The sequence below is a fragment of the Lepidochelys olivacea genome, assembly GCF_965140295.1.
Source record: "Lepidochelys olivacea isolate rLepOli2 genome assembly, chromosome: 2".
Taxonomy (NCBI): domain Eukaryota; kingdom Metazoa; phylum Chordata; order Testudines; family Cheloniidae; genus Lepidochelys; species Lepidochelys olivacea.
Genome location: NC_140412.1, coordinates 124,308,424 through 124,329,307, shown reverse-complemented (window position 1 = coordinate 124,329,307; position 20,884 = coordinate 124,308,424). Strand labels below are relative to the sequence as shown.

Genomic DNA, 20,884 nt, shown 5'->3' with positions numbered 1-20,884 from the left:
CGTTGACCTCAGACCCAATAGCAGAATCATGATTATCGTTTACTGAGAAATAAATATCTTTGTTTTAAAGCCTGAACTCACCAATGTGTGTTTCTGGTACATTCCACCAAATCTTAGAAGAATACCAAATGGGCCAGAACGAGAGAAATTACTTCATCAGGTAAGATTTCTAGTATTGACATTCAGAGGGTGTTGTGACTAATAAGGTCTCTGTTGATAGTTCTCAGCCTTCATGTAGTCCATATTTTCATACAACCTTGTTGTTTAATCAGGACTCAAATACTACAGTTTGTGTTCCATCCAAACAAGAAAAAACTTAATGTCATGGACATCTCCTTAGTGTCAGAATTAGAGTACAGCAAGCTCGTAAAATTATGAACATTCATTCAAATAAAAAGAGTCCTTTGAATGTGTTTGAGAAAAGTTTTCTCTGACCATTTGTAGGAGTGACTCACCACTCACAAGAATGAGTACAGACCATTATTCCAAGTGTATCTGCAGCCCCCTTAAATGTTCTCTTTGGGCTTGGAAATCATGCAATCAGGAAACAGAAACAATGACATGAGACTTAAGTGACCAGTCATAGAGCACTAATGTTAAATTATGGAACCTAAATCAATAGTCGTAGTGAATAGTTTTCAAAGAATCCCCAGTCCGAGACATGTCTGCAAAAACCATTCATCAGATCATTTCAAATATGCAAAAATAGAAGGCTGAGATTTTTTTAAAATGACTAATAATCTAGTGGACCTAAATATTTTGGTGCCCAACTTGAGACAGTGTAAAGGGCCTAACTTTTCAGAGGGTGGGTTCTAAAGCACCGAAGTGACTTATCACTCTTCAAAATCTTGGCTCAAGTCCCTCTGTAAGCAGAGAAAAGGGCTACATTAATTGAATAACTTGTTCACTTTATCAGAGGGGTAGCCATGTTAGTCTGTATCCACAAAAACAACGAGGAGTCCGGTGGCCCGTTAAAGACTAACAGGTTTATTTGGGCATAAGCTTTCGAGGGTAAAAAACCACTTCTTCAGATGCATGAAGAAGTGTTCACTTTATATAGTTTACCTAGGTCTAGTCAGTCAGCCCTCCTCTGACTTTTCTTAGCTTACAGAATTCCTGGGAGTTGAGGCACTAGTATAGGGAGCGATTGACCTATTTTATGGTGTTTAATGATAGCAAAGCTAACTTTATTGCACCTAGATACACAGGACAACTTGCCCTAGGTGAACACTTAAAAGGGAAAAATATCTACTGTGCACAATCATTACATGCTTTTAAAATGCTCATATCTTGGTCAAATCAAACAGTCATCCAAAACAAGGTTCTGCACTCTTCCTCAGTAAGGATTATTTTCCTACCAAATTCCAGTTTTCAAATCGCATTCATCTGGGCTGCAGGGCTGTTCAGAAATGTTGTCCAGGTAACAAGCATTTTTAATCCCAATGGGAGGATTCTGTATGTTTGCTTTCAATTCTGTAAATGTACAATCTACCAACAGAAAACCTCTTAATAAAAATGCACAATGTAGCATATACATGTATATTACACACAGCTAAAATAACACCTGGCCTTGTGGCAGCAGCAGGGAGCCATGCAAAACACGATTTGGAGTCAGAATTCCCACTCCCAGAGATCACATGTATTATAATAAGGAGGGGGCATGTTAGCATCCAGAGTTAGTGTGCAGGGCTCATCTTTCCTAGATGATCAGGATTTCCAGGAAGTGCCACTGATAGTGGCCTTGAAAAGTTGTTTTGCCTTCCCAATATTATGGTAGGAGTCCTGCAATGATGGCAAATAGAAGAAAGTTGGAACTCATAAATCAGACAGCCAACTATAATGAAGATGCAGAAAAAAAACCCACCTTGATTTTCTCATCGCAACATATTTAAAAAGTGATGAAAGTTTATAAGGAAAAAAGGAGTAGGAGGCAACTTTAGTAAACTCCACTTAAGGTATAAAAAGTGATGTAGAAGAGCTCACGTGCAAAACTCACTATTTATTGCAAATTGAAACTTTGCTGAATGGGCCTGATTTTCAAAGTAATCTAACCTCTGATTTTGGGTTCCCACCATTTGGGTGCTGAGAATCTCTGATAACATCCACAAATCAAGCAAGTAACAAGTCAACACTGTGCTACATGTTTGCGTGCAAATCAAAATGTTTGTTCATCCATTATCTCAGAGATATTACCAACCAAAATCTACAAGCCCCAGAATAGAAGCACCTAAAATTTTAAGTGCACAAAATTAGGGCTAACAAATGAACGAGCAGGATTGCAATTTTATAAGGATGTTGTCACAGAAATCAATGAGAGTTTTTCCTGTGTAGGGAGTGAGTAAAAGCTGAGTAAGGACTTCAGGATTTGTCCTACTGTATGTAATGTTAACATTCTATCTTATGTTAAAATTAAAAACAAAAGGACAAATCCTGAAATTCTGTCTTATTCAAGCAGAACTCTCACTGATGTCAATGACAACAGTCTTACGAAGTTTTAATCATGCTAGCTTTTTTGTTATACTGTGACTTGCAAAGACTGGCTGTAATGAGAGGGGTGTAAAGTTTCCAAATGTAAAAGGAAAATAATTGTGATGGCTGACTTTTTGTATACAGGTTGCTCCAAAAATAAAAGCACGGATGATAGAAGAAGGAATGACAATGGTTAGCTACCAGCCACATGGGGACAAAGTGAATTTTTTCAGAATGATCTTTTCTAACCCAGCTACTAGGAAATCAGACGTTGACTTCCTCCTTGAAGAAATTGAACGGCTTGGCAAGGACTTGTGATAACTGATGCTGCACTTTGAAATGGGATCAATTTTGTGCTGCCATAGTGGGCACCATTAAAAAATGTTACATTTGCTACTCCATGTTAGTTTAATGTATTATGGCACCTCCTGTCCTAAGGATAGGAAGATACTGCAGTTACTGGAGGTACCTAGATTAATGAAAGCTCAACCTTTTTTTTAATGGAACTCCCTTTAGACAAGAGATCTCATCGTTTCACAGGGCTTGAGAGTCACCGTATGCATCCTTCTTAACTGTATCTTTTTCGTCCTCCTCCCCCCGCTCCCCCCGTTTGTTTTCTAGCAGAGTGGTATTGGGGCTTCATATGCCTTCTGGGCTGCAGCAGAGTGGACTAAGATTAAGGTTTACCTTTGCTTTCATAGGCTCCTTTGATGGGTCTTAGGCCCTATAAATATAGCATTCTTTTGTCATTAGTTAGAGAGCAGAATACAGAGGCAGGAGCTCCAGAAGAGCCTTTGGCGCCAAGCTTTCTTCATCACAGTGTGTGTGAAACTTCGTAGCTACTCGTGGCAGTCAAAAATTATCCTAGAATACAGCTTTTTTTTGTTTTCTGTCAAGCCACATTAGTACTTAGTAGGAAGTGTTGTTTGGATGCTTGCACCTTTTATTGGTTTCTATCACTCACTTCGCTTTGGTTTAGTAAACACATCTGTGCAGCTTCCCTTCACTCTCCCCTTTTTACATTGCATTTGACATCTCGAGTTTAGAGTAATAGTGTAATTCATCCTATGTGTCCATGCAGTGGAGTAAAAGAACATGAAGGGCATTACTCTCTGGTACTGGTTACTGTTATAGTTAGACTGTTCTATGGAGCCCTTACTCTTCCTCTGGTGCAAATGGGTAGAGCCTTGGCCTGGACTCCCCCTTCCACCCTCTTGCTCCCCACTGTGCCAGCCAGCACAGCTGAGCTGGTGCAAAGAGGGAAGTATTCTGCACAGTGTGTAGGACTGGCACAGATTACTCCCTGCTCACTGTCTAGAACAGGGGTGAGCAAACTTTTTGGCCTGAGGGCCACATCGGGTTTCAGAAATTGTATGGAGTGCCGGTTAGGGGAGGCTGTGCCGCCCCAAACAGCCAGCCGTGGCCCTATCCAACCCCACCGCCCCCTTCTCGACCCCTGACTGCCTCCGCAGGACCCCTGCTCCATCCACCCCCCATGCTCCCTGACCACCCCGGAACCTCCGCCCCTGACTGCCCCCCGCCTCCCCATCCAACCCCTCCTCTCCTTCCTGACTGCCCCCCTCTGGAACCTCTGCCCCCATTCAACCCCCCTGTTCCCCGTCCTCTGACCGCCCCACCCCCTATCCACACCCCTGGCCCCTGACTATGCCCCAAACTCCCCTGCCCTCTATCCAACCAGCCCCCCCCCCCACACACACACACTCCCTGTCCCTTTACCACACTGCCTGGAGCACTGGTGGCGCGGCTGCACCAGGACAGGCAGCCACACACCACGCAGCACAGAGCACCAGGTCAGGCTGGACTCTGCAGCTGCTCTGCCCCAGGAGCTCACAGCCCCACCGCCCAGACCATTGCACTGGTGGCACAGTGAGCTGAGGCTGCAGGGGAGGGGCCGGGGACTAGCCTCCCAGGCCAGGAGCTCAGGGGGCGGGCAGAATGGTCCCGCAGGCCGGATGTGGCCCGCGGGCTGCAGTTTGCCTACCTCTGGTCTAGAACAAGGGGCAACTAGGGACCAGATAACTACACACTGCTAATAACTCAGGGCTTGTGGCAAAGTCACAGTGTAGCCCTTAGTGATTATGATCTATTCAGCCATAGACTTTGACTCTGGCTCTGTCACAAGTGAATATAAAGGAATGCTATAGATTTATTTAATTCCTCCACTGTATGTATTCCTGAGAACCTTTGGGTGCATGGATCAACAAGTGGATTACTTAGTAATAACTGAACAAGGCTCTCTGGAGAATCTACTGTAGAGAACTGTCCTGCACTGTGTAGAATAAATGACCTAATAGGTTCTTTTTTATTCCTATCTAATTTTTATTCTCATTTTACATTACAGATAACACTAAAGTTAACACAGTGTACGTTGTATTGGTAATAAGTTCAGTTATTTAGACAACTTTTCTAAAAGTTTTGTTATGAAGGATATAGTTTTAAAATTTTCTATTTTAAGGTCTGTGGCATTTGTTTTATATTTATTTACCTTTGTGCTGTATTTTTTGTTTGTTTAGCCCTATGATATTAGGCATTTCAAGTATGCACATGAACAGGGAATCCACTAAACCATGAAACATGATCGGAGATTAGATCTGTAGCTGAAATGTGTATATAATTTTGAGAATTGCTCCCTTTGGTAAGTAGAGAAAAAGGTGGGTTAAAACACTGGCCTGTGCATGTGTGCGAGAAAGGGAGATCTATGCTACATTGTAACAAAGCTACAGCAAAACTGCAACTGTCTAGACTAATGTTGAATAAAGCTCTAATTCACTGCACTTACGTTCAGCCTACTGTGTGAAAGTGTCCTTCATTTCAGTAGAGTCCACAATAGGAACCATACACAGTGCTTCCGTACTTTTAATCATGATATAAGTCTCTTTCTTTTGCTTTTTCAGTTACTAGAATCACAGTTTGCTACTTACTTCTTCAGTACTCTTGGGAACCCCTCCTTCCTGCAGTGTGCCAGACACCTGCCTTCCTTACTTCCAACTCTGTCTTGGAACTCAGGATATCTGCAAAGCCTACAATTGCTGACCTGTGCCATTAAAAATATAGACTTCCTCCCAAAACAAAGAAGATTTCTGATTTCATGCTGGTGTAACCCTACTGAAATAAGTCAGGCCCCCAGTGTTTATATGTCCCCTTAATAAGCTCCTCAGGGCCTAACTAAAAAATGCTCATATCCTGTCACATGGCAGGTCCATCCCACATCTACCTGTGTGGCACAGGAACTGGCAGCTACTTGACTCCCTCTGCTGGTGCCAGCAATGCTGAGGCATATAGGCATTAGTGAAGGACCGAGGAGGTGAGCAGGGGCAATAACAGCCACCTTCTGCCTTTGCTGGGAAGACGCGTGTCTGGTAGGTAGACAGATCGCTGGTGACGGTGAAAAGGAGTCTGTCTCTGCAGTAGGCACTGAGTTCAGGAAGCTGAGCAGCCGGCTCTCTGTAAAGAAGAATGTGTAAAGGAGAATGGCAGGAGGATATATTTCGCATTGGGGAGGGATGTTGATTTGATTTTTGTTGGGGGGGGATCAGTGTTTAATTCATTATGGGGATTTGATTGGCTTATTTCGGGGGGTTAATTGGGAGGAGTCATTAGTGCTTGGTTGCGGGGAATTTGGGAGAGATCATTGTGTTGAGTGGGGCACTAAGAGGCACAGGCAAAGATAGTAAAATCTGGTCCTATTCAGACTGGGGACACTGTAGCAAAGATGTGTGTGAAAGGCAGGTTGAGTCCTGTGCACCTGTGACAGCTGTTGTCACTTCTTGAAACCCTCTGAAAAGCCCCCACTGCCTCTCTGCTGCCATCTCACCTCAGGAAATGCTGTGGCAGCAAGTTGGGTATCCCCCAGCAATACTGACACCAACAAGGGGGGGCCGCAGCTGCCCGTTCCCATGACACACAGGTAGATGGGCGTGGTTATATGAGGTGTCAGAGAGAAATCTGTAGTCACCTTTTTAAAAAAATACGTAGAAATAAAGGATGAGGGTTTTTAGTGCCATGCCTCATTGTGTTTTAAATATCAGAAGGGATAGAGCTTCCACTATTTCCCTTGGAAAGCTGTTTCAGAGACAACTAGACCGTCCTTTTAGAAGAAGTATATTTTATAACCTAAACTAGGTGTGTATACGTGCAGTAAATGTGTTTGTTAAATCTTTTGAATGCTGATAATGAATAATAGACATTTGACCTGGAATTATCTGCTCCTGTCCCCAGGGGTTGTATAGCATTGTGTCCTACAGGCATACTTGCCAGTCTGTTTTGAATTTAGCGAATAGATGCATTTAGCAAATTGATGCATTTATATTCCTTCCCCTGGGACACTCTGCTAGCATCTAATAGGTCTCATTTATAGGATATTTCTCCTGATCTTGTTGTGCGATTGCTATGGTACCAAGGTAACTGTAAACTCAATATCCTTAAAACTGCCAGGCACTTTTTTTTTTTTTACTAACCTAGTTATTTGTGTTTGAACAACAAGAGAACAAATTAAATTCACTGAAATTAGCCAGAACAACGAAGTTGTGTTTTAAGGTTAATTACATTTAGTTTTCCAATAGAAAATGCCAGCTGGATAAAGGGAACAGATCACCCACAGCCTGGAGAAAACTGATCAAATCTTTAAAATGTTGAAACTTACAAACAGCACACGTTCCCTAAACTAGTTTCCCAGGAGTGTTTGGAGGGTTTTTCTGCACTATACTGGCCCTGGGCCCTATCCTGAATTCCTTACTCAGACAAAACTCCCATCAAAATTCTATTACCTTACAAAGGTGGGCAGGAACTTTACAAGTTTTCTTTGTCCCCAGAAAAAGCACTACCAAGTGAATATGGGTGATTGAATATAGAAAAGAAAATGAAAATATTGTGTTGTAACCTGAGTTAGAGGGGGGTGAGAAAGAGTGATATAGAATTACAAGACAACAGAGAAGAGGCTGCTGAATTCTTTAGCTGCTAATTTCCAAATGTTCCAAATTTTGTTTTTGTTTTGGGAGGTTGTTGGGTTTTTTTGGTTTTGGGTTTTTTTTTTTGGAAAATGTAGATACTTTGTAAAGAAATGTAATATGTTGTGGGAAGGAGGGATATTAGATGCATTTCTTTACAGCATACTTTCAGCCTTCCCTCTTTGTTAAAAAAGTTGTTATTTAAAGAACTTCCCTGTCCTTTGAATGAGCACCAACATTTTAAATCAAGGTGGTGTATACAGTCAACAGTAGGGTGGCCCTGCCCTGACTAATTTTATGAGGCCCACCAACATAGAACTCCCATCCTGAAGCTTTTAGAAATTCATAGCAGGTGTTAGATATGTGGCTTGGTGAATATTGAGGAGGAAAGCAGGGGAGACTTTCATCCACATGGCAAACTTTAAGTGCTTACAATTTAATATTGATAAAATTGTAAATATGTTCAAGTTTTCCCACTTTTTTTATCCCAGCCTGATCTCTGTCAGTACCCCATATTCTACGTCCTTATCTTTCAGGTACCTAGAACCTTCCCCTCCATACACACACCCACATGCTTCCACTGATTTCTTCCATCTTCCACCCATGTCTCTTCGTCCTTGCTGTTCCACCCTCTGTGTCCAACCCTGGTCCCCTGCACAGCTCTTCCCGCACCATCTTCAATGTCCATTAGTTAGAGGGTGCACAGGTCTTCCAGTGCCCCATGCCAGGGAGGTAAGGGGTGGTTAGCTACTCAAATTCAGAGTTTGCTCAGGATGAGTTGTTTGTAGTTATTTATTATTATTTGTATTACAGTGACACTCAGAGGATCCAACAAAGATTGGAGCTCCATTGCAATGTGCAAACACACGATGAATGACTGTCACTGGCCCAATGACTTTACGGTCTATATAAACAAAACAGTCAAAGGACAAGAGCAGAAACAGAGGCACAAAAAGGCAAAGTAACTTAGACAAGACAGACAAATGGTGGGAGAGAAAACGGAGGCACTGAGAGGGGAAGCGACCGATTTAAGGTCAGAAGCCAAGCCAGGAAAACACCCTAATTTCAACTAACTGGACAGCCACACTCAGGATAGAATAGCAAATTATTTGTCTAGAATCCCAGCATTGTGATTCTATTAGTCTGGTTCTTTAATAATCCAACTTGCTAGCCACCCTAATTCTGAGTCTAACTATGTCAGTCAGCAGAATGTGGCATTGTAGCTTGATGTAACGTGTTGAGTGCTGATGGCTGAACTATAAAGAATGAAAAAAATCTTTATTATAATCACAACATCACCTTTAACTCACCCACAGATCCTTGAAATACTATTAAAAAGGTGGGGCAGGAGCCTTTGAAGTTTTTCCATCATTCAGTTCGAGGCAAGATGTAAAGGTCTTTGGAGCCTCTGGCAAATGAAAAGGAATCTGAAAAAAACAAAACAGGTTATTCCCCAGGAAATATTTGGCATGTTGGCAAGTATGAAATATGTATCAATTGCCTCATTAAGAATGTACTAAACATGTCTTTAAATCCCATAAATTCCTCCAGAAATATGATCTCTTCTGTCAGCAACATTGTAATCTCTATTTTTTTAAGTGAATGTTTTTCTTCCCCCGACTACTCACAGCAGATCAGATTGACTTCTAAATTCTAGTTTTTTCTGGTTTTCAAAGATAGGCTCAGCTGTTTGTCTTCTTTTTCTACTTGCCTTCTCTCCTCCTCTTAGGGCTTGTCTACACTTAAAATGCTACAGCAGCACACAGATGCACCACTGCAGCTGTGCTGCTGTAAGGCTTCAGTGTAGACACTACCTACACTGAGGGGAAGGGTCTCCCATTGGTGTAGCTAATCGACCTCCCTGAGTTGCGGTTGCTAGTGTTATCTCCATGGAGACTTAGGTCAGCTTAACTGCACTGCTCAGGGGTGTGGATTTTTCACACACCTGATGGAGGCAGTTAAATCAACCCAATTTTCTAGTGTAGACCAGGCCTTAGGCTATGTCTACACTACGCGCCTTTTAGCGACACAGCTGTGCTGCTAAAAAGTGCGCAGTGTAGCTGTTTTTTGTCGGCGGGAGAGAGCTCTCCCACTGACAAAATAAAGCCACCCCCAACGAGAGGCGGTAGCTTTGTCAGCAGGAAAGCTCTTCTGCCGACACAACGTTATCCACATCAGCGCTTTTCTTCCATAAAACTTTTGTCGTTCAGAGAGGTGGTTTTTTCACACCCCTGAATGACCAAAGTTTTACCGAGGAAAGTGCAGTGTAGACAAGCTCTTAGTCTTCATCTGCAATTTCCTTTTGATCTGGACATCATCTTTCAGCAACTTTATTCACTGCTTCTTGAGGACCTGAAAGGCTCTAAACAGAACTCCCTGTTTAAAAAATAAACTCACCTAATGCACTCATCATTTCCATGGTGCACATATCCTTAAATCACATATCCTTAAATCCTGGAGAAAGGCCGGCAGGCCATTATTTTATTTCTTGAAGTAGCATCAGAGGAGATTTTTTTCTGCTTGAACAGCAATTTGAAGGCAGCAAGTGGCTTCTCTCTTATCTAACCTGTGGCTAGACTCATTAATTTCAGTAGTGTAGTACCAAAAAAGGGCCTGATCTGGGGCGAGCTACATGCTGTTGAAATTGTCTGAAAGGCTTTGTCTACCAGTCAGGAGTTTCAACATAATTCTTTTTTTGTCATTTACATGAGAGGTTACAATGGGGAAATTAATTCTGTTCCTCTGATAGTTAATGTCTCAAACTGAGGGGAGAAAAAATTTGGACTGCTACACTTTTAGTGGTAGCTTGATTTCACAGGAGGCTTCTCTGCTCATCTGATCTGTACCAGAAGGAAAAGTCTCCCAGCTGATTTACAATGAAAATTCTATGGAAACAAAAATGTGACATTGAGCTATTGAACTTTCCATATTCAGAGTCATGGAAATAGAGCCGCTGTCTCATTTAATGTTAGCAGTGGTGATCATTGTACTTACATTATGGTCAACATTTTTAAAAGTAACTTGTGATTTTTGGGTGCCCCAAGCGGAACTTGAGAAACCCTAAGATGGCCTGACTACGAGAGGGTGAGTACTCAGCCCTTTCTGAAAATAAGGCTCCTCTCAGGTGTCTCAGTTTAGGCACCTGGAATCACTAGTCTTTTGAAAATTTATGATTATACTACTAAGTGCAGGGAGCGTGAAACTCTCAGTGTCGGCTCATGGAATTTCCTCCCATTCATTCTATTGGAAGGGAGGAGATGGGTGTTTGCAGCCCAATGACAAGACAGGAATACGCCCCCTAAACCAGCAGATCCACACAAACCTCAGGATATCCATGGAGACCCAATGCATCCTCAAAACTCCCCAGGCCCCTTTTCCCCATACCCAAACATCACTCTCAGGAGCCATGTTGCTACTTACATGGACAGTGGGACCCAGATCCTTAAAGATATATTGGTACCTATGCCCAGATCCATAATGGTATTTAGGCTCCTAACTTACATTGATTGCGTACTAGGGAAGTAAGGATCTAAGTATGTTTATGTATCTGGGGGGCCCTAAATCCTATTGACTTCAAGTGGAAAACCTGAGGCGTTAGATGCCTAAATACCTTTCAGTATCTGGACCAAAGTGCTTGATCCCATTCCAGTCTCTCCACTGACTTCAACAGGCATTGCATCCGTCCCTAATGGCATACCTACTGGGCACTATTGCTGCTTGGGTCCGTATTAATTCTTGTTCAGATATCCAGCAGGACATCTGGGGGGTCTATAGTGGAACAAAAAGAAAAGGAGGACTTGTGGCACCTTAGAGACTAACCAATTTATTTGAGCATGAGCTTTCGTGAGCTACAGCTCACTTCATCAGATGCATTCAGTGGAAAATACAGTGGGGAGATTTATATACATAGAGAACATGAAACAATGGGTATTACCATACACACTGTAATAAGAGTGATCACTTAAGGCGAGCTATTACCAGCGGGGGGGTGTGGGGGTGGGAAACCTTTTGTAGCGATACTCAAGGTGGGCCATTTTCAGTAGTTGACAAGAACGTCTGAGGAATGGTGGAGGGGGGGGGGGAATAAACATGGGGAAATAGTTTTACTTTGTGTAATGACCCGTCCACTCCCAGTCTCTATTCAAGCCTAAGTTAATTGCATCCAGTTTGCAAATTAATTCCAATTCAGCAATTGGAGTCTGTTTTTGAAGTTCGAGTCTGTTTTTGAATTCTTTTTGTTGGAGAATTGCAACTTTTAGGTCTGTAATCGAGTGACCAGAGAGACTGAAGTGTTCTCCAACTGGTTTTTGAATGTTATAATTCTTGACGTCTGATTTGTGTCCATTTATTCTTTTATGTAGAGACTGTCCAGTTTGACCAATGTACATGGCAGAGGGGCATTGCTGGCACATGATGGCATATATCACATTGGTAGATGTGCAGGTGAACGAGCCTCTGATAGTGTGGCTGATGTGATTAGGTCCTATGATGGTGCCCCCTGAATAGATATGTGGACACAGTTGGCAACGGGCTTTGTTGCAAGGATAGGTTCCTGGGTTAGTGGTTCTGTTGTGTGGTTGCTGGTGAGTATTTGCTTCAGGTTGGGGGGGCTGTCTGTAAGCAAGGACTGGCCTGTCTCCCAAGATCTGTGAGAGTGATGGGTCGTCCTTCAGGATAGGTTGTAGATCCTTGATGATGCATTGGAGAGGTTTTAGTTGGGGGCTGAAGGTGATGGCTAGTGCCGTTCTGTTTTCTTTGTTGGGCCTGTCCTGTAGTAGGTGACTTCTGGGTACTCTTCTGGCTCTGTCAATCTGTTTCTTCACTTCAGCAGGTGGGTATTGTAGTTGTAGGAATGCTTGATAGAGAGCTTGTAGGTGTTTGTCTCAGTCTGAGGGGTTGGAGCAAATGCGGTTGTATTGTAGAGCTTGGCTGTAGACAATTGATCTTGTGGTGTGGTCTGGATGAAAGCTGGAGGCATGTAGGTAGGAATAGCGGTCAGGAGGTTTCCGGTATAGGGGGTGTTTATACGACCATCGCTTATTAGCACGGTAGTGTCCAAGAAGTGGATCTCTTGTGTGGACTGGTCCAGGCTGCGGTTGATGGTGGGCTGGAAATTGTTGAAATCATGGTGGAATTCCTCAAGGGCTTCTTTTCCATGATGATGAAGATGTCATCAATGTAGCACAAGTAGAGTAGGGGCATTAGGGGATGAGAGATGAGGAAGCATTCTTCTAAGTCAGCCATGAAAATGTTGGCATACTATGGGGCCATGTGGGTACCCATAGCAGTGCTGCTGATTTGAAGGTATACATTGTCCCCAAATGTGAAATAGTTATGGGTGAGGACAAAGTCACAAAGTTCAGCCACCAGGTTTGCCGTGACATAATCGGGGATACTGTTCTTGATGGCTTGTAGTCCATCTTTGTGTGGAATGTTGGTGTAGAGAGCTTCTCCATCCATAGTGACCAGAATGGTGTTTTCAGGAAGATCACGGATGGATTGTAGTTTCCTCAGGAAGTCAGTGGTGTCTCGAAGATAACTGGGAGCGCTGGTAGCGTAGGGCCTGAGGAGGGAGTCTACATAGCCAGACAATCCTGCTGTCAGGATGCCAATGCCTGAGATGATGGGGCATCCAGGATTTCCAGGTTTATGGATCTTGGGTAGCAGACAGAATACCTGATTTACCCTGCAGCCTTCCATAATATCCACAGGGCGCTGAGTCACCTTGTTCACATTCCTCACCTTAAGAAGCTTCTGCTAGGCATCAGGGAAGAAGTCAGAAATTGTGTGAATTTTGTGTTTTGTATCTGTTTAGAGGTACTGGCCCATGCAATTGTTGAATATGTGGGAGGAAACATGAAGAAAAGCTAAACATGGATATTTTTGCTTGTGCTGATAACTGATCGCCTTTAACCAAGTGAAGTTTATATTTCTGTAGGTCCCATTGACTTCAATAGGAATGGCTGGATACTTACAAAAATCAGGCCATTGGTGAAAAATTATATCAAATAAAATTACGTTGGAGTATAACAGTGATGGAAAGATGGCCAAGGAAATCAATAAGGGAATCAGTCTCTTCCCTTCTATGTCATTGGTTCCATACTGGCCTAGAACAATAATAACAGCCCATGGTCTGTGTGAAGGGATCTGCTGGTCTTGGTCTTTTTCTTTCTGAAAAGTTGCAACTGTTGGAAAACTTGTTTGCAGTTCTTTCCCTTCACCTGTGCTGAAATAGTTAGGGATATTGTAGCAGGTCTTTTCTCACCTAAAGATGGTCTCTTTCATGGTTCACGATCAGAGCTGAGGCACAGAACTGTGGAGAAGTTTGAACTGACATTACATCCTCCAGATGAATAGAAGACTTTCGTTTCTAGAACTGTGCGTTAACACCTTTCATGAGCACCAAAGCCCAACTTGAGATGAATGGGGCCCGACCTTTAATCTTTTAGAAATAATCAGTTCCTGTAGCTCCCACTGACTTTACAAGAAGAAGTTGCAAGTCTTCAGCACTTCTGGAAATCAAGCCCTGTGTGGCTCAAGTTTGTCACTCAAAATCAGTGGCCACATGTGGAAAATGAGGCCCAAATGTTTTTAGAGAAAATTTTCAAAATGGCCTACGTTACTTAGAAGCCTAAATCCCACTGAAATGCTCGGGGACTTAGGCTCCTAAGTCACCTAGGTGTACAGAAATTTTACCCATCCCTGATGAAAAAGTAATAAAATTTAATAGAGCGTAATAAACTTTCCCTAATTTTTTTAAATCAGCATTTAGAATGCTAAGGCTATAATGCTCAGTTAATTTCCATAGGTTTTCAAGAGTGATTTCTAGAGAGCTATATTTAATTTCTGTAGTTAGCTGCAGTTTGTTCATGAGCAATAAAGTCTGATGCAGTCATACTGTTCTGGTGTAATGTGATGTAAACATTTGACAATTATTAAAATACTTTAGAAAGCATAGCCTGTATAGTGCCAGAGTATGGCACTCAAGCTTAAATAATGTAACTGTAAAGCAGTAAATATTATTGAAACATTAATGGAGACAGAAAGCTCCTCCTGTTCAAGTCACTAGTTTTGTATATGCATCCTACCAGCTGGGAAGGGGACCTAAAAGTGGAGTTATTTAGTAAGATTTTTTTATTTCCGTGGAGCCTGTTTTCTCAATTGTGATGATTTAAAAAATTTCCATATATTTTGTACTATTTGCAAAACACTATTTACTGAATTTTATCTTTAGTACAATTATTATTTATTAGTTATATTACCCTAGAGTCTAGGAGCCATAGAGCATGACCCCATTGTGCTAGATGCTGTAAAAACAGGGAAAAAAGCCAGGTCACTGTCCTCAAGAGTTTATAATCTAAGTGGAAGAGACACAAAGTGGATCCAGACAGACCAGACACGGAGTACAAAGAAACAATGAGATAATACAATTCTTACTGTAAAATACTCTGTGCACGTGCTTCATTCCATTATCAGTCTCCTTAGCCACATTTCCACTATACCATAAAGTAACTTTATTTGACATAATTTTTTCAACCTCTCTTTCTCTCTGTGTATGTGTGTGTCTATACATATATACACAGTAGAACCCCATTTTTCTGACCCTCCGTTATCCGGCTCTCCATATCAACCAAACAACCAGTGCACACAGGTCCAGAAGCAGGTGATATTCTCATGTGACCACTAGATGGCGATGCAACCTTGCACTTTCCCATTCTCCACCTTATCTAAATTTTTAACTACTGGATCTGGCCCTGGTCCCAACTAGATCAAATAAACAGGGTGTGTGTGTGTATGTGTGTGTGTGTACACATAATAAACAATGAACTCTCCTCTGCCATCTAGTGATTAATTGGGGAAAAGTCTTCAGGAGCAGTGTGCCTATTTGCAGAGACACACCTATTCTGCCCAGGTGTTCAGCAGACAAAGCTGCATGCCATAGTAATCAAATTTGGCTTTCAGTGTTGAATGCTGGGGTAATGAAATATTGTTTTTCTTATTGTATGAGTAAAGGGCAGCAGAACTGTCCTTAGCTTGCCTTGATTGAGGGGGACACAACTGTAACCTCACTTGCTAAGCAGGGGGTAAGGTGTCAGGAGACTAGGTTGTCAGGGGTCAGGCCTTGTGGTTGGAGTTCAAATGCTAAAGCCAGAGGTCAAGACGGCCAGAACCAGAAAACAGAATCAAAGGTCAGATGTGGAGTCAGAGTCTAAATGCCAGAGCCAAGGGTTGAGACAGAGACAAAGTCAGAGTCAGGAATCAGAACCACATTACCAGAAGTCAGGGAATTTTAGGAGCAGGGCTGGTTCTGAGGCAGGAGCAAGGCTGAGACAAGATGGGAGCAAGGCTGGGTGCAGGGCAGGATCTAGGCTGGCGCTGTGAGGAATAGAGCAGGAGCAGTGTTTGTCAAGAGATATGACAGACTCCATGAGCACATGCATTGAGCAGCCAGTGAGCTACAGCTACTGCTGAGCTTAAGAACTGGCCAGCTAGCTTCTTCAGGAATCAGGCACGGTGGTCTGTCAGGCAGCCTAGCTGGCTCATTAGGGTGCCAGGAGCTTTACTTCTGACATAGTGATACCAAATGCAACTTAAAAGCAGAGGCAGTGTGGGTAAGTGTCCTACCTGGTGGTGGTCACCTGTTTAAAGGGTCCCAGGTGCTATTTGATGCTTTCCTTTAGTGTTTAAAGACTGAGATGGCTAGACTCATTCGAGAGTCCAAGGTTTCGTCAGTGTAGAGTTGAACTGGCTGAGAAGCTGCTCTGAGGAGGCTGAACACTGAACATAGTATGGAAACAGTGTTGCAATGAAAAGACAATGCAGAAGAGGCAGCAGTAGAGGTTCCCCACTATGGAGTGAAATCACTAGATAGCTGACAGCATTGAGACCTGGGCTAAGTGGTAGAACCTCAGAACACAGTGTTGCAGCCAGAAGCAGTCAGCAACAAGCAATGGCAGAGACTGCAGCAACATTGATGAGCAGAGGCATCACTGAACTATCCTCTCCTCTCAGGGGTGTGAGGCAAACCCACCCAAATCTATCCCTGAACTCCCGGGATGTTGCTGACAACAAACTGTGAGCGGGATGCAGTGGAGAGAAAGAGTGGGAAGGTGGTAAACTGAGAAAAAGGACCTTGCCCAATATGCTGTGGGACAGGTGCTTTACTGATTGATTGCATACTTTCAAGTCATTGCTGCAATGTTTCTTCAAATTAATGCTTTGATTACTTCTTTTAATAATGATTTTCTTTGTTATACACAGACTAGGTGCTTGTGAGTGGGGAAGTATTGTCCCTTACAGGAGCCCAAGGCTGCTGTTTAGTTTTCCCAGATTACTGGGTGGGGGTTTGAGATGGTTCTGTTTTGTATTGTTAAGAGGAATCCTAAATATTGAACCTGGCCCTTGTTGCTGCTTACGCCACCTAGTAGAAGGATTACATATACAGGAAAGAAATATACAGATGCAAAGCATTCCCTCTCCTGCAAAGCTTGGAAATATACAAGAAAACAACTACAGGAGCAAGGGGGTTTATGTAACCTGCGTACCTTCAGCTGGAAGGTACTTACTGAGCCATAAGGATAATGCTTTCTAAAAGAAGCAGAGACATGGAAGCAGTAAGCATACTCTTTACTGGATGCTGCACCACCGAGTAGCTATGCAGCAAATGAGACAAGGCTGTTTACGAGTTCTGCCCAGTGTACCTATCCAAAGTATATTAGTAAGAGCATACAGTTAGGAGGACTGTTGAGAAGTAAAAACAACATTTTTTCCATGTGCAAATTTGGGAGCCTTTGTGACTGACCAGCCTGGGTGAAATCCTGGCCCCACTGTGGTCTACAATAAAACTTCCATTGACTTCCATGGGGCAAGGATTTTATCCTTCTCTGTACAGGACACATACAACATGATCTCCTGCAAACCCGGTTTTGCTTTTGCAATTCTGATGTGGTGTAGGCAAATATGGGAGATACTTGTAATTTTTGGATTTAGTTTCCTCTTTTCAGAATCACAATTGAAAAAAAACCCACAAGGAAACAGAATAGAAGACCCAACATCAACAGAAACTTAAGGTTGCAAAGTAAAGCATTCCAAAGCCATGTACCCATTTGTTCATAGGCATTGCGTTCCTGACTTTCATCAGAGGCTACTATTGCTGCAGGACCCTAACCACACTGTTGGTTACATTGAGCCTTTAAGGTTGTTGCTCACCCCAAAGGAGGCGTTGTCTCTCCCTGAAATCCCTAGTTTGGGGGTGGCTTTCAGTGTACTTTACAGGCTAGGGCAGAAGGGAAGCAGGACTACATCCCAACTGTACCTTCCCACCTCCTGTGGAGTGAAGTGCACCCTCCAGGGCACACAGAGGTAGCAGCCCCAGTTCCCAGAACAAAGGGACTGTGCTTGATTAGCCTATTTGCAATATGCATAAGGGGAGGCTCTTCACACACGCAGGCTCCACTGCACATGGGCAGAGGCCAGTCACAATGAGTGTACAGATTGGTCCCTGAACAATGAAAAAGGCAGGGGCTCTTTCTATCTCTCTGGGCCAAATTCTCTTTTCACTTTTAACAGCAGAAATGCAGCTTTACCCATCATTCTGAATTTACACTGCTATCATGGAGAAAAAAATGCCTCTTTGTGAGCAGCTTGAATGGTGGGCAGTGAATGAGGCAGGGTGCACTTATTAAGCAGTGAGGATAAAAAAGGGAGACAGAGAGCAATTGTTTTGTGTGTAACCGTTTTTCACTTATTATAGCATCAGCCATTTGTGCGAAGCGTTATACAAACACATAGCAGAGACAGGCCCTGCCTGAAGGAGCTTGCAATCTAAATAGCCAGGACAAAGGGAGGGAGAGGAAAGAGAGGAGGGAATGACTTATTTCGCTAGGAGTGGAACCCAGGTCTCCTGACTCCTAGCCCAGTGCCCTGTCCATTAGACTGCACTGTCCTTCCAAAGTGTCTCTTCTAATAAATTATTTAAAAAGCAGCACTGCACACCCACCTCACTCAGGGACTGATTCTTCTCCTATTGTAGCCAGTGCTAAAACTCCCATTAACTTCAGGGGTGCAGGGTCAAGCCATCACTACACACGGTGGATGTTGTGCTTTGAGGTCTCAATCCTGTATGGCGCTGACTGCACACTGCCAACTGCTCGCAAGTCCCATTGCATTTTTTTTAAAACTCTGTATAAAAGGGGAAAGCTTTAATCTGGAATACTGGCACTTATTTTAATTACAAGCTCTGTGTATATATGGAGCTGATCAGACACCTCATATACTGAACAGAAAATCCCAGCTAGGAAATAAAGGTCAGTCAGATAAAGATAAGCTACCACATAAAGAGTCAGCTTTAGCGGAAGGTTAACAATATTATTTAAATGTCATCTAGGTTAACTAAGACATAATTATGGCTCAAACGTATTGGTATTCATGCATCTCTCAGCTTTGGGAAAATACATGTAATTCAAGTGGGAAAGAGCCCATTATTTCAGTAATAACCATACTAATCATACTGCCAGGCTCTGATTGTTGCCTGGTTGAGGCGGAGTCCCCTAAGCTGTTGCTGTTGTGAGAGCTGGGGACACTGAGTTCTCTCAAGAAGCGCTATCACCCTTCATTTCACTTTTCTTTCACCTCCCCGGGCCTGCATTTACAGCTCCCTTGGGAGCTAGCCAGGGTCAGGCACCACAGGCAAGACTCTTCAATTCTCAATCTCTCTAGAAACCAGCCCCATCAGCAGGGTGGTGACAAAAAATAATTACCATGATAACCACAGGCTTTTGTTCTCCCCCACTCACCCTTGGGAGAAGTGCCAAGAGGGGAGTATTTGCCCCTTCTCAGGGTGGTAAGGAGCGGACAAGAAGGAAGACAAGGCCACAAAGGTGGCTTTTTCTGCCATGCCTACAAGGGCCTACAAGAAGTCGAGCACCAGGGTGTTTTTTTTATTTTACCTGGCTCCCTCATTACGTGGCCTGTTGGCCAGCCAGGCAGAGCCAGAAGCCCTAATTAGTCCCGCTGATCAAAATTGTTCACATTTTTTAATTATGACATTTGACATTTACACAATTTAGTATTTTTTTTATTAGAGCTGGCGGGAGCATTTTTAACTCTCCCCCCACCCCCAATATGCTATTTCCTTGAAACCAGAATGTTTTGTGAAGACATTTTGGTTTCAACAGAGATTTCAACAGGAAGATTTCTGGGGTGACCTTTCTGGTCGCTTCTGACCAGAGACAGCTGAATTGAAAACCTGTCCTTTTCAGTCTGAAAATGGCCATTTTGACACCTCATAAATTGTTGTGAAAAGTAATTGTCATCCTCTGGCCAGCTCTAGTTTTGATGATTTTTTCCCTCCTGTTTTGGTTAAAATATGGACCTGGTGGATGTTTTGAAAACTTTAAATTGGGGGATGGGTGGGGAACCACACAGACTTCTTTTTATCATAAATGTCCACCTTTTCTTCATCCAACTCTTTTCATTAGAACTGCTAGCTTTACTCTGTTGCATATAGCAGCACTCCACAGCTGCTAGTAGCAGACTTACAGCTGGATTAAAAAACTATCCAGCAGCCTAACATTTTCAGAGTGATAGTCAAAAATAGTCAGCAGGCAACTCTAGGGCCAGAATTGTATTCAGCAAATGTGTTACGGTAGTCAGCTGTCCCCAATAATTAGCATTAGAAATGGGCTGAAATCCTGACAGGAAACCTGAGCATACCATGGTTGTAGTTTGTATAGGGGAGGGTGGGTCCGTTCCTTTAGCATGGTGGTTATAAGCCCTATCACCATCTGAACTATTTCTGCCTCTGCTGTACCTCTGACTCAACCTGTTGTTGAACTAGTTTCAAAATGTAAAGCTACAGATAAGTTCCAGCCCTGAGATGGTCAATACCTGTCTGTACCTGGGCAGAGAATGTTTTCTAGCAGCAAAATTGCCTCTTATTAATGCATTTGAGGACTGAATCCTCCCAACTACTCCAAAAAGAGAAGGATCTGGCTCTTTGTGCCATTTGTTTGTAATTTACACAAAATGGATTCAGTGGTGATGCTCAAGATTTGTATGGATGCGACACGGTTGTAAAATGCAGATCTGGATCCAGATGATAAACATCGCAGAGTCCAGGGTACTCGGATTCGGGGATTTGTTTTGGTCCATTGCAAAATCAGCTCTGGGTTTGGATTTCTAATCGTTTTGAAGTTGGAGGTTGAACAGCCATGGTTTCAGTTTGGCCCCATCTCTAAAAATGCGCAGTTTCAAAGGGTTTGTGGACAGTGGGGTAATCATATGTGGGAAGAGTCACTTGCCCTCAACTGATTCCAGCCAACTCTACCTATTAAATCTATCTAATCATATAGGACCACTTCACTGAAATGTCTGAGCACCCACTCTGGCTGATCAAGAGCGTGTGTGGGGGGAGGGGGGACAGGGGGAAATGGGTAGTAGGGGGGATA

General features: G+C 43.0%; 1 protein-coding gene across 1 annotated transcript in view; it reads left to right on the top strand.

The window, feature by feature from the left end:
* Positions 1-3,982, top strand: part of LOC311516753 (glutamate decarboxylase 1-like) — a gene marked incomplete at its 5' end in the record, with an annotated part of 94,222 nt that extends 90,240 nt beyond the window's left edge. Inside the window, 2 exons of the mRNA XM_084621095.1 lie at positions 71-160; positions 2,614-3,982. Of these exons, the coding sequence (XP_084477221.1) occupies positions 71-160; positions 2,614-2,787 (264 nt within the window). The 3' untranslated portion in view covers positions 2,788-3,982. The remainder of the gene's footprint in view (positions 1-70; positions 161-2,613) is intronic.
* Between the last annotated feature and the right edge of the window lie 16,902 nt (positions 3,983-20,884).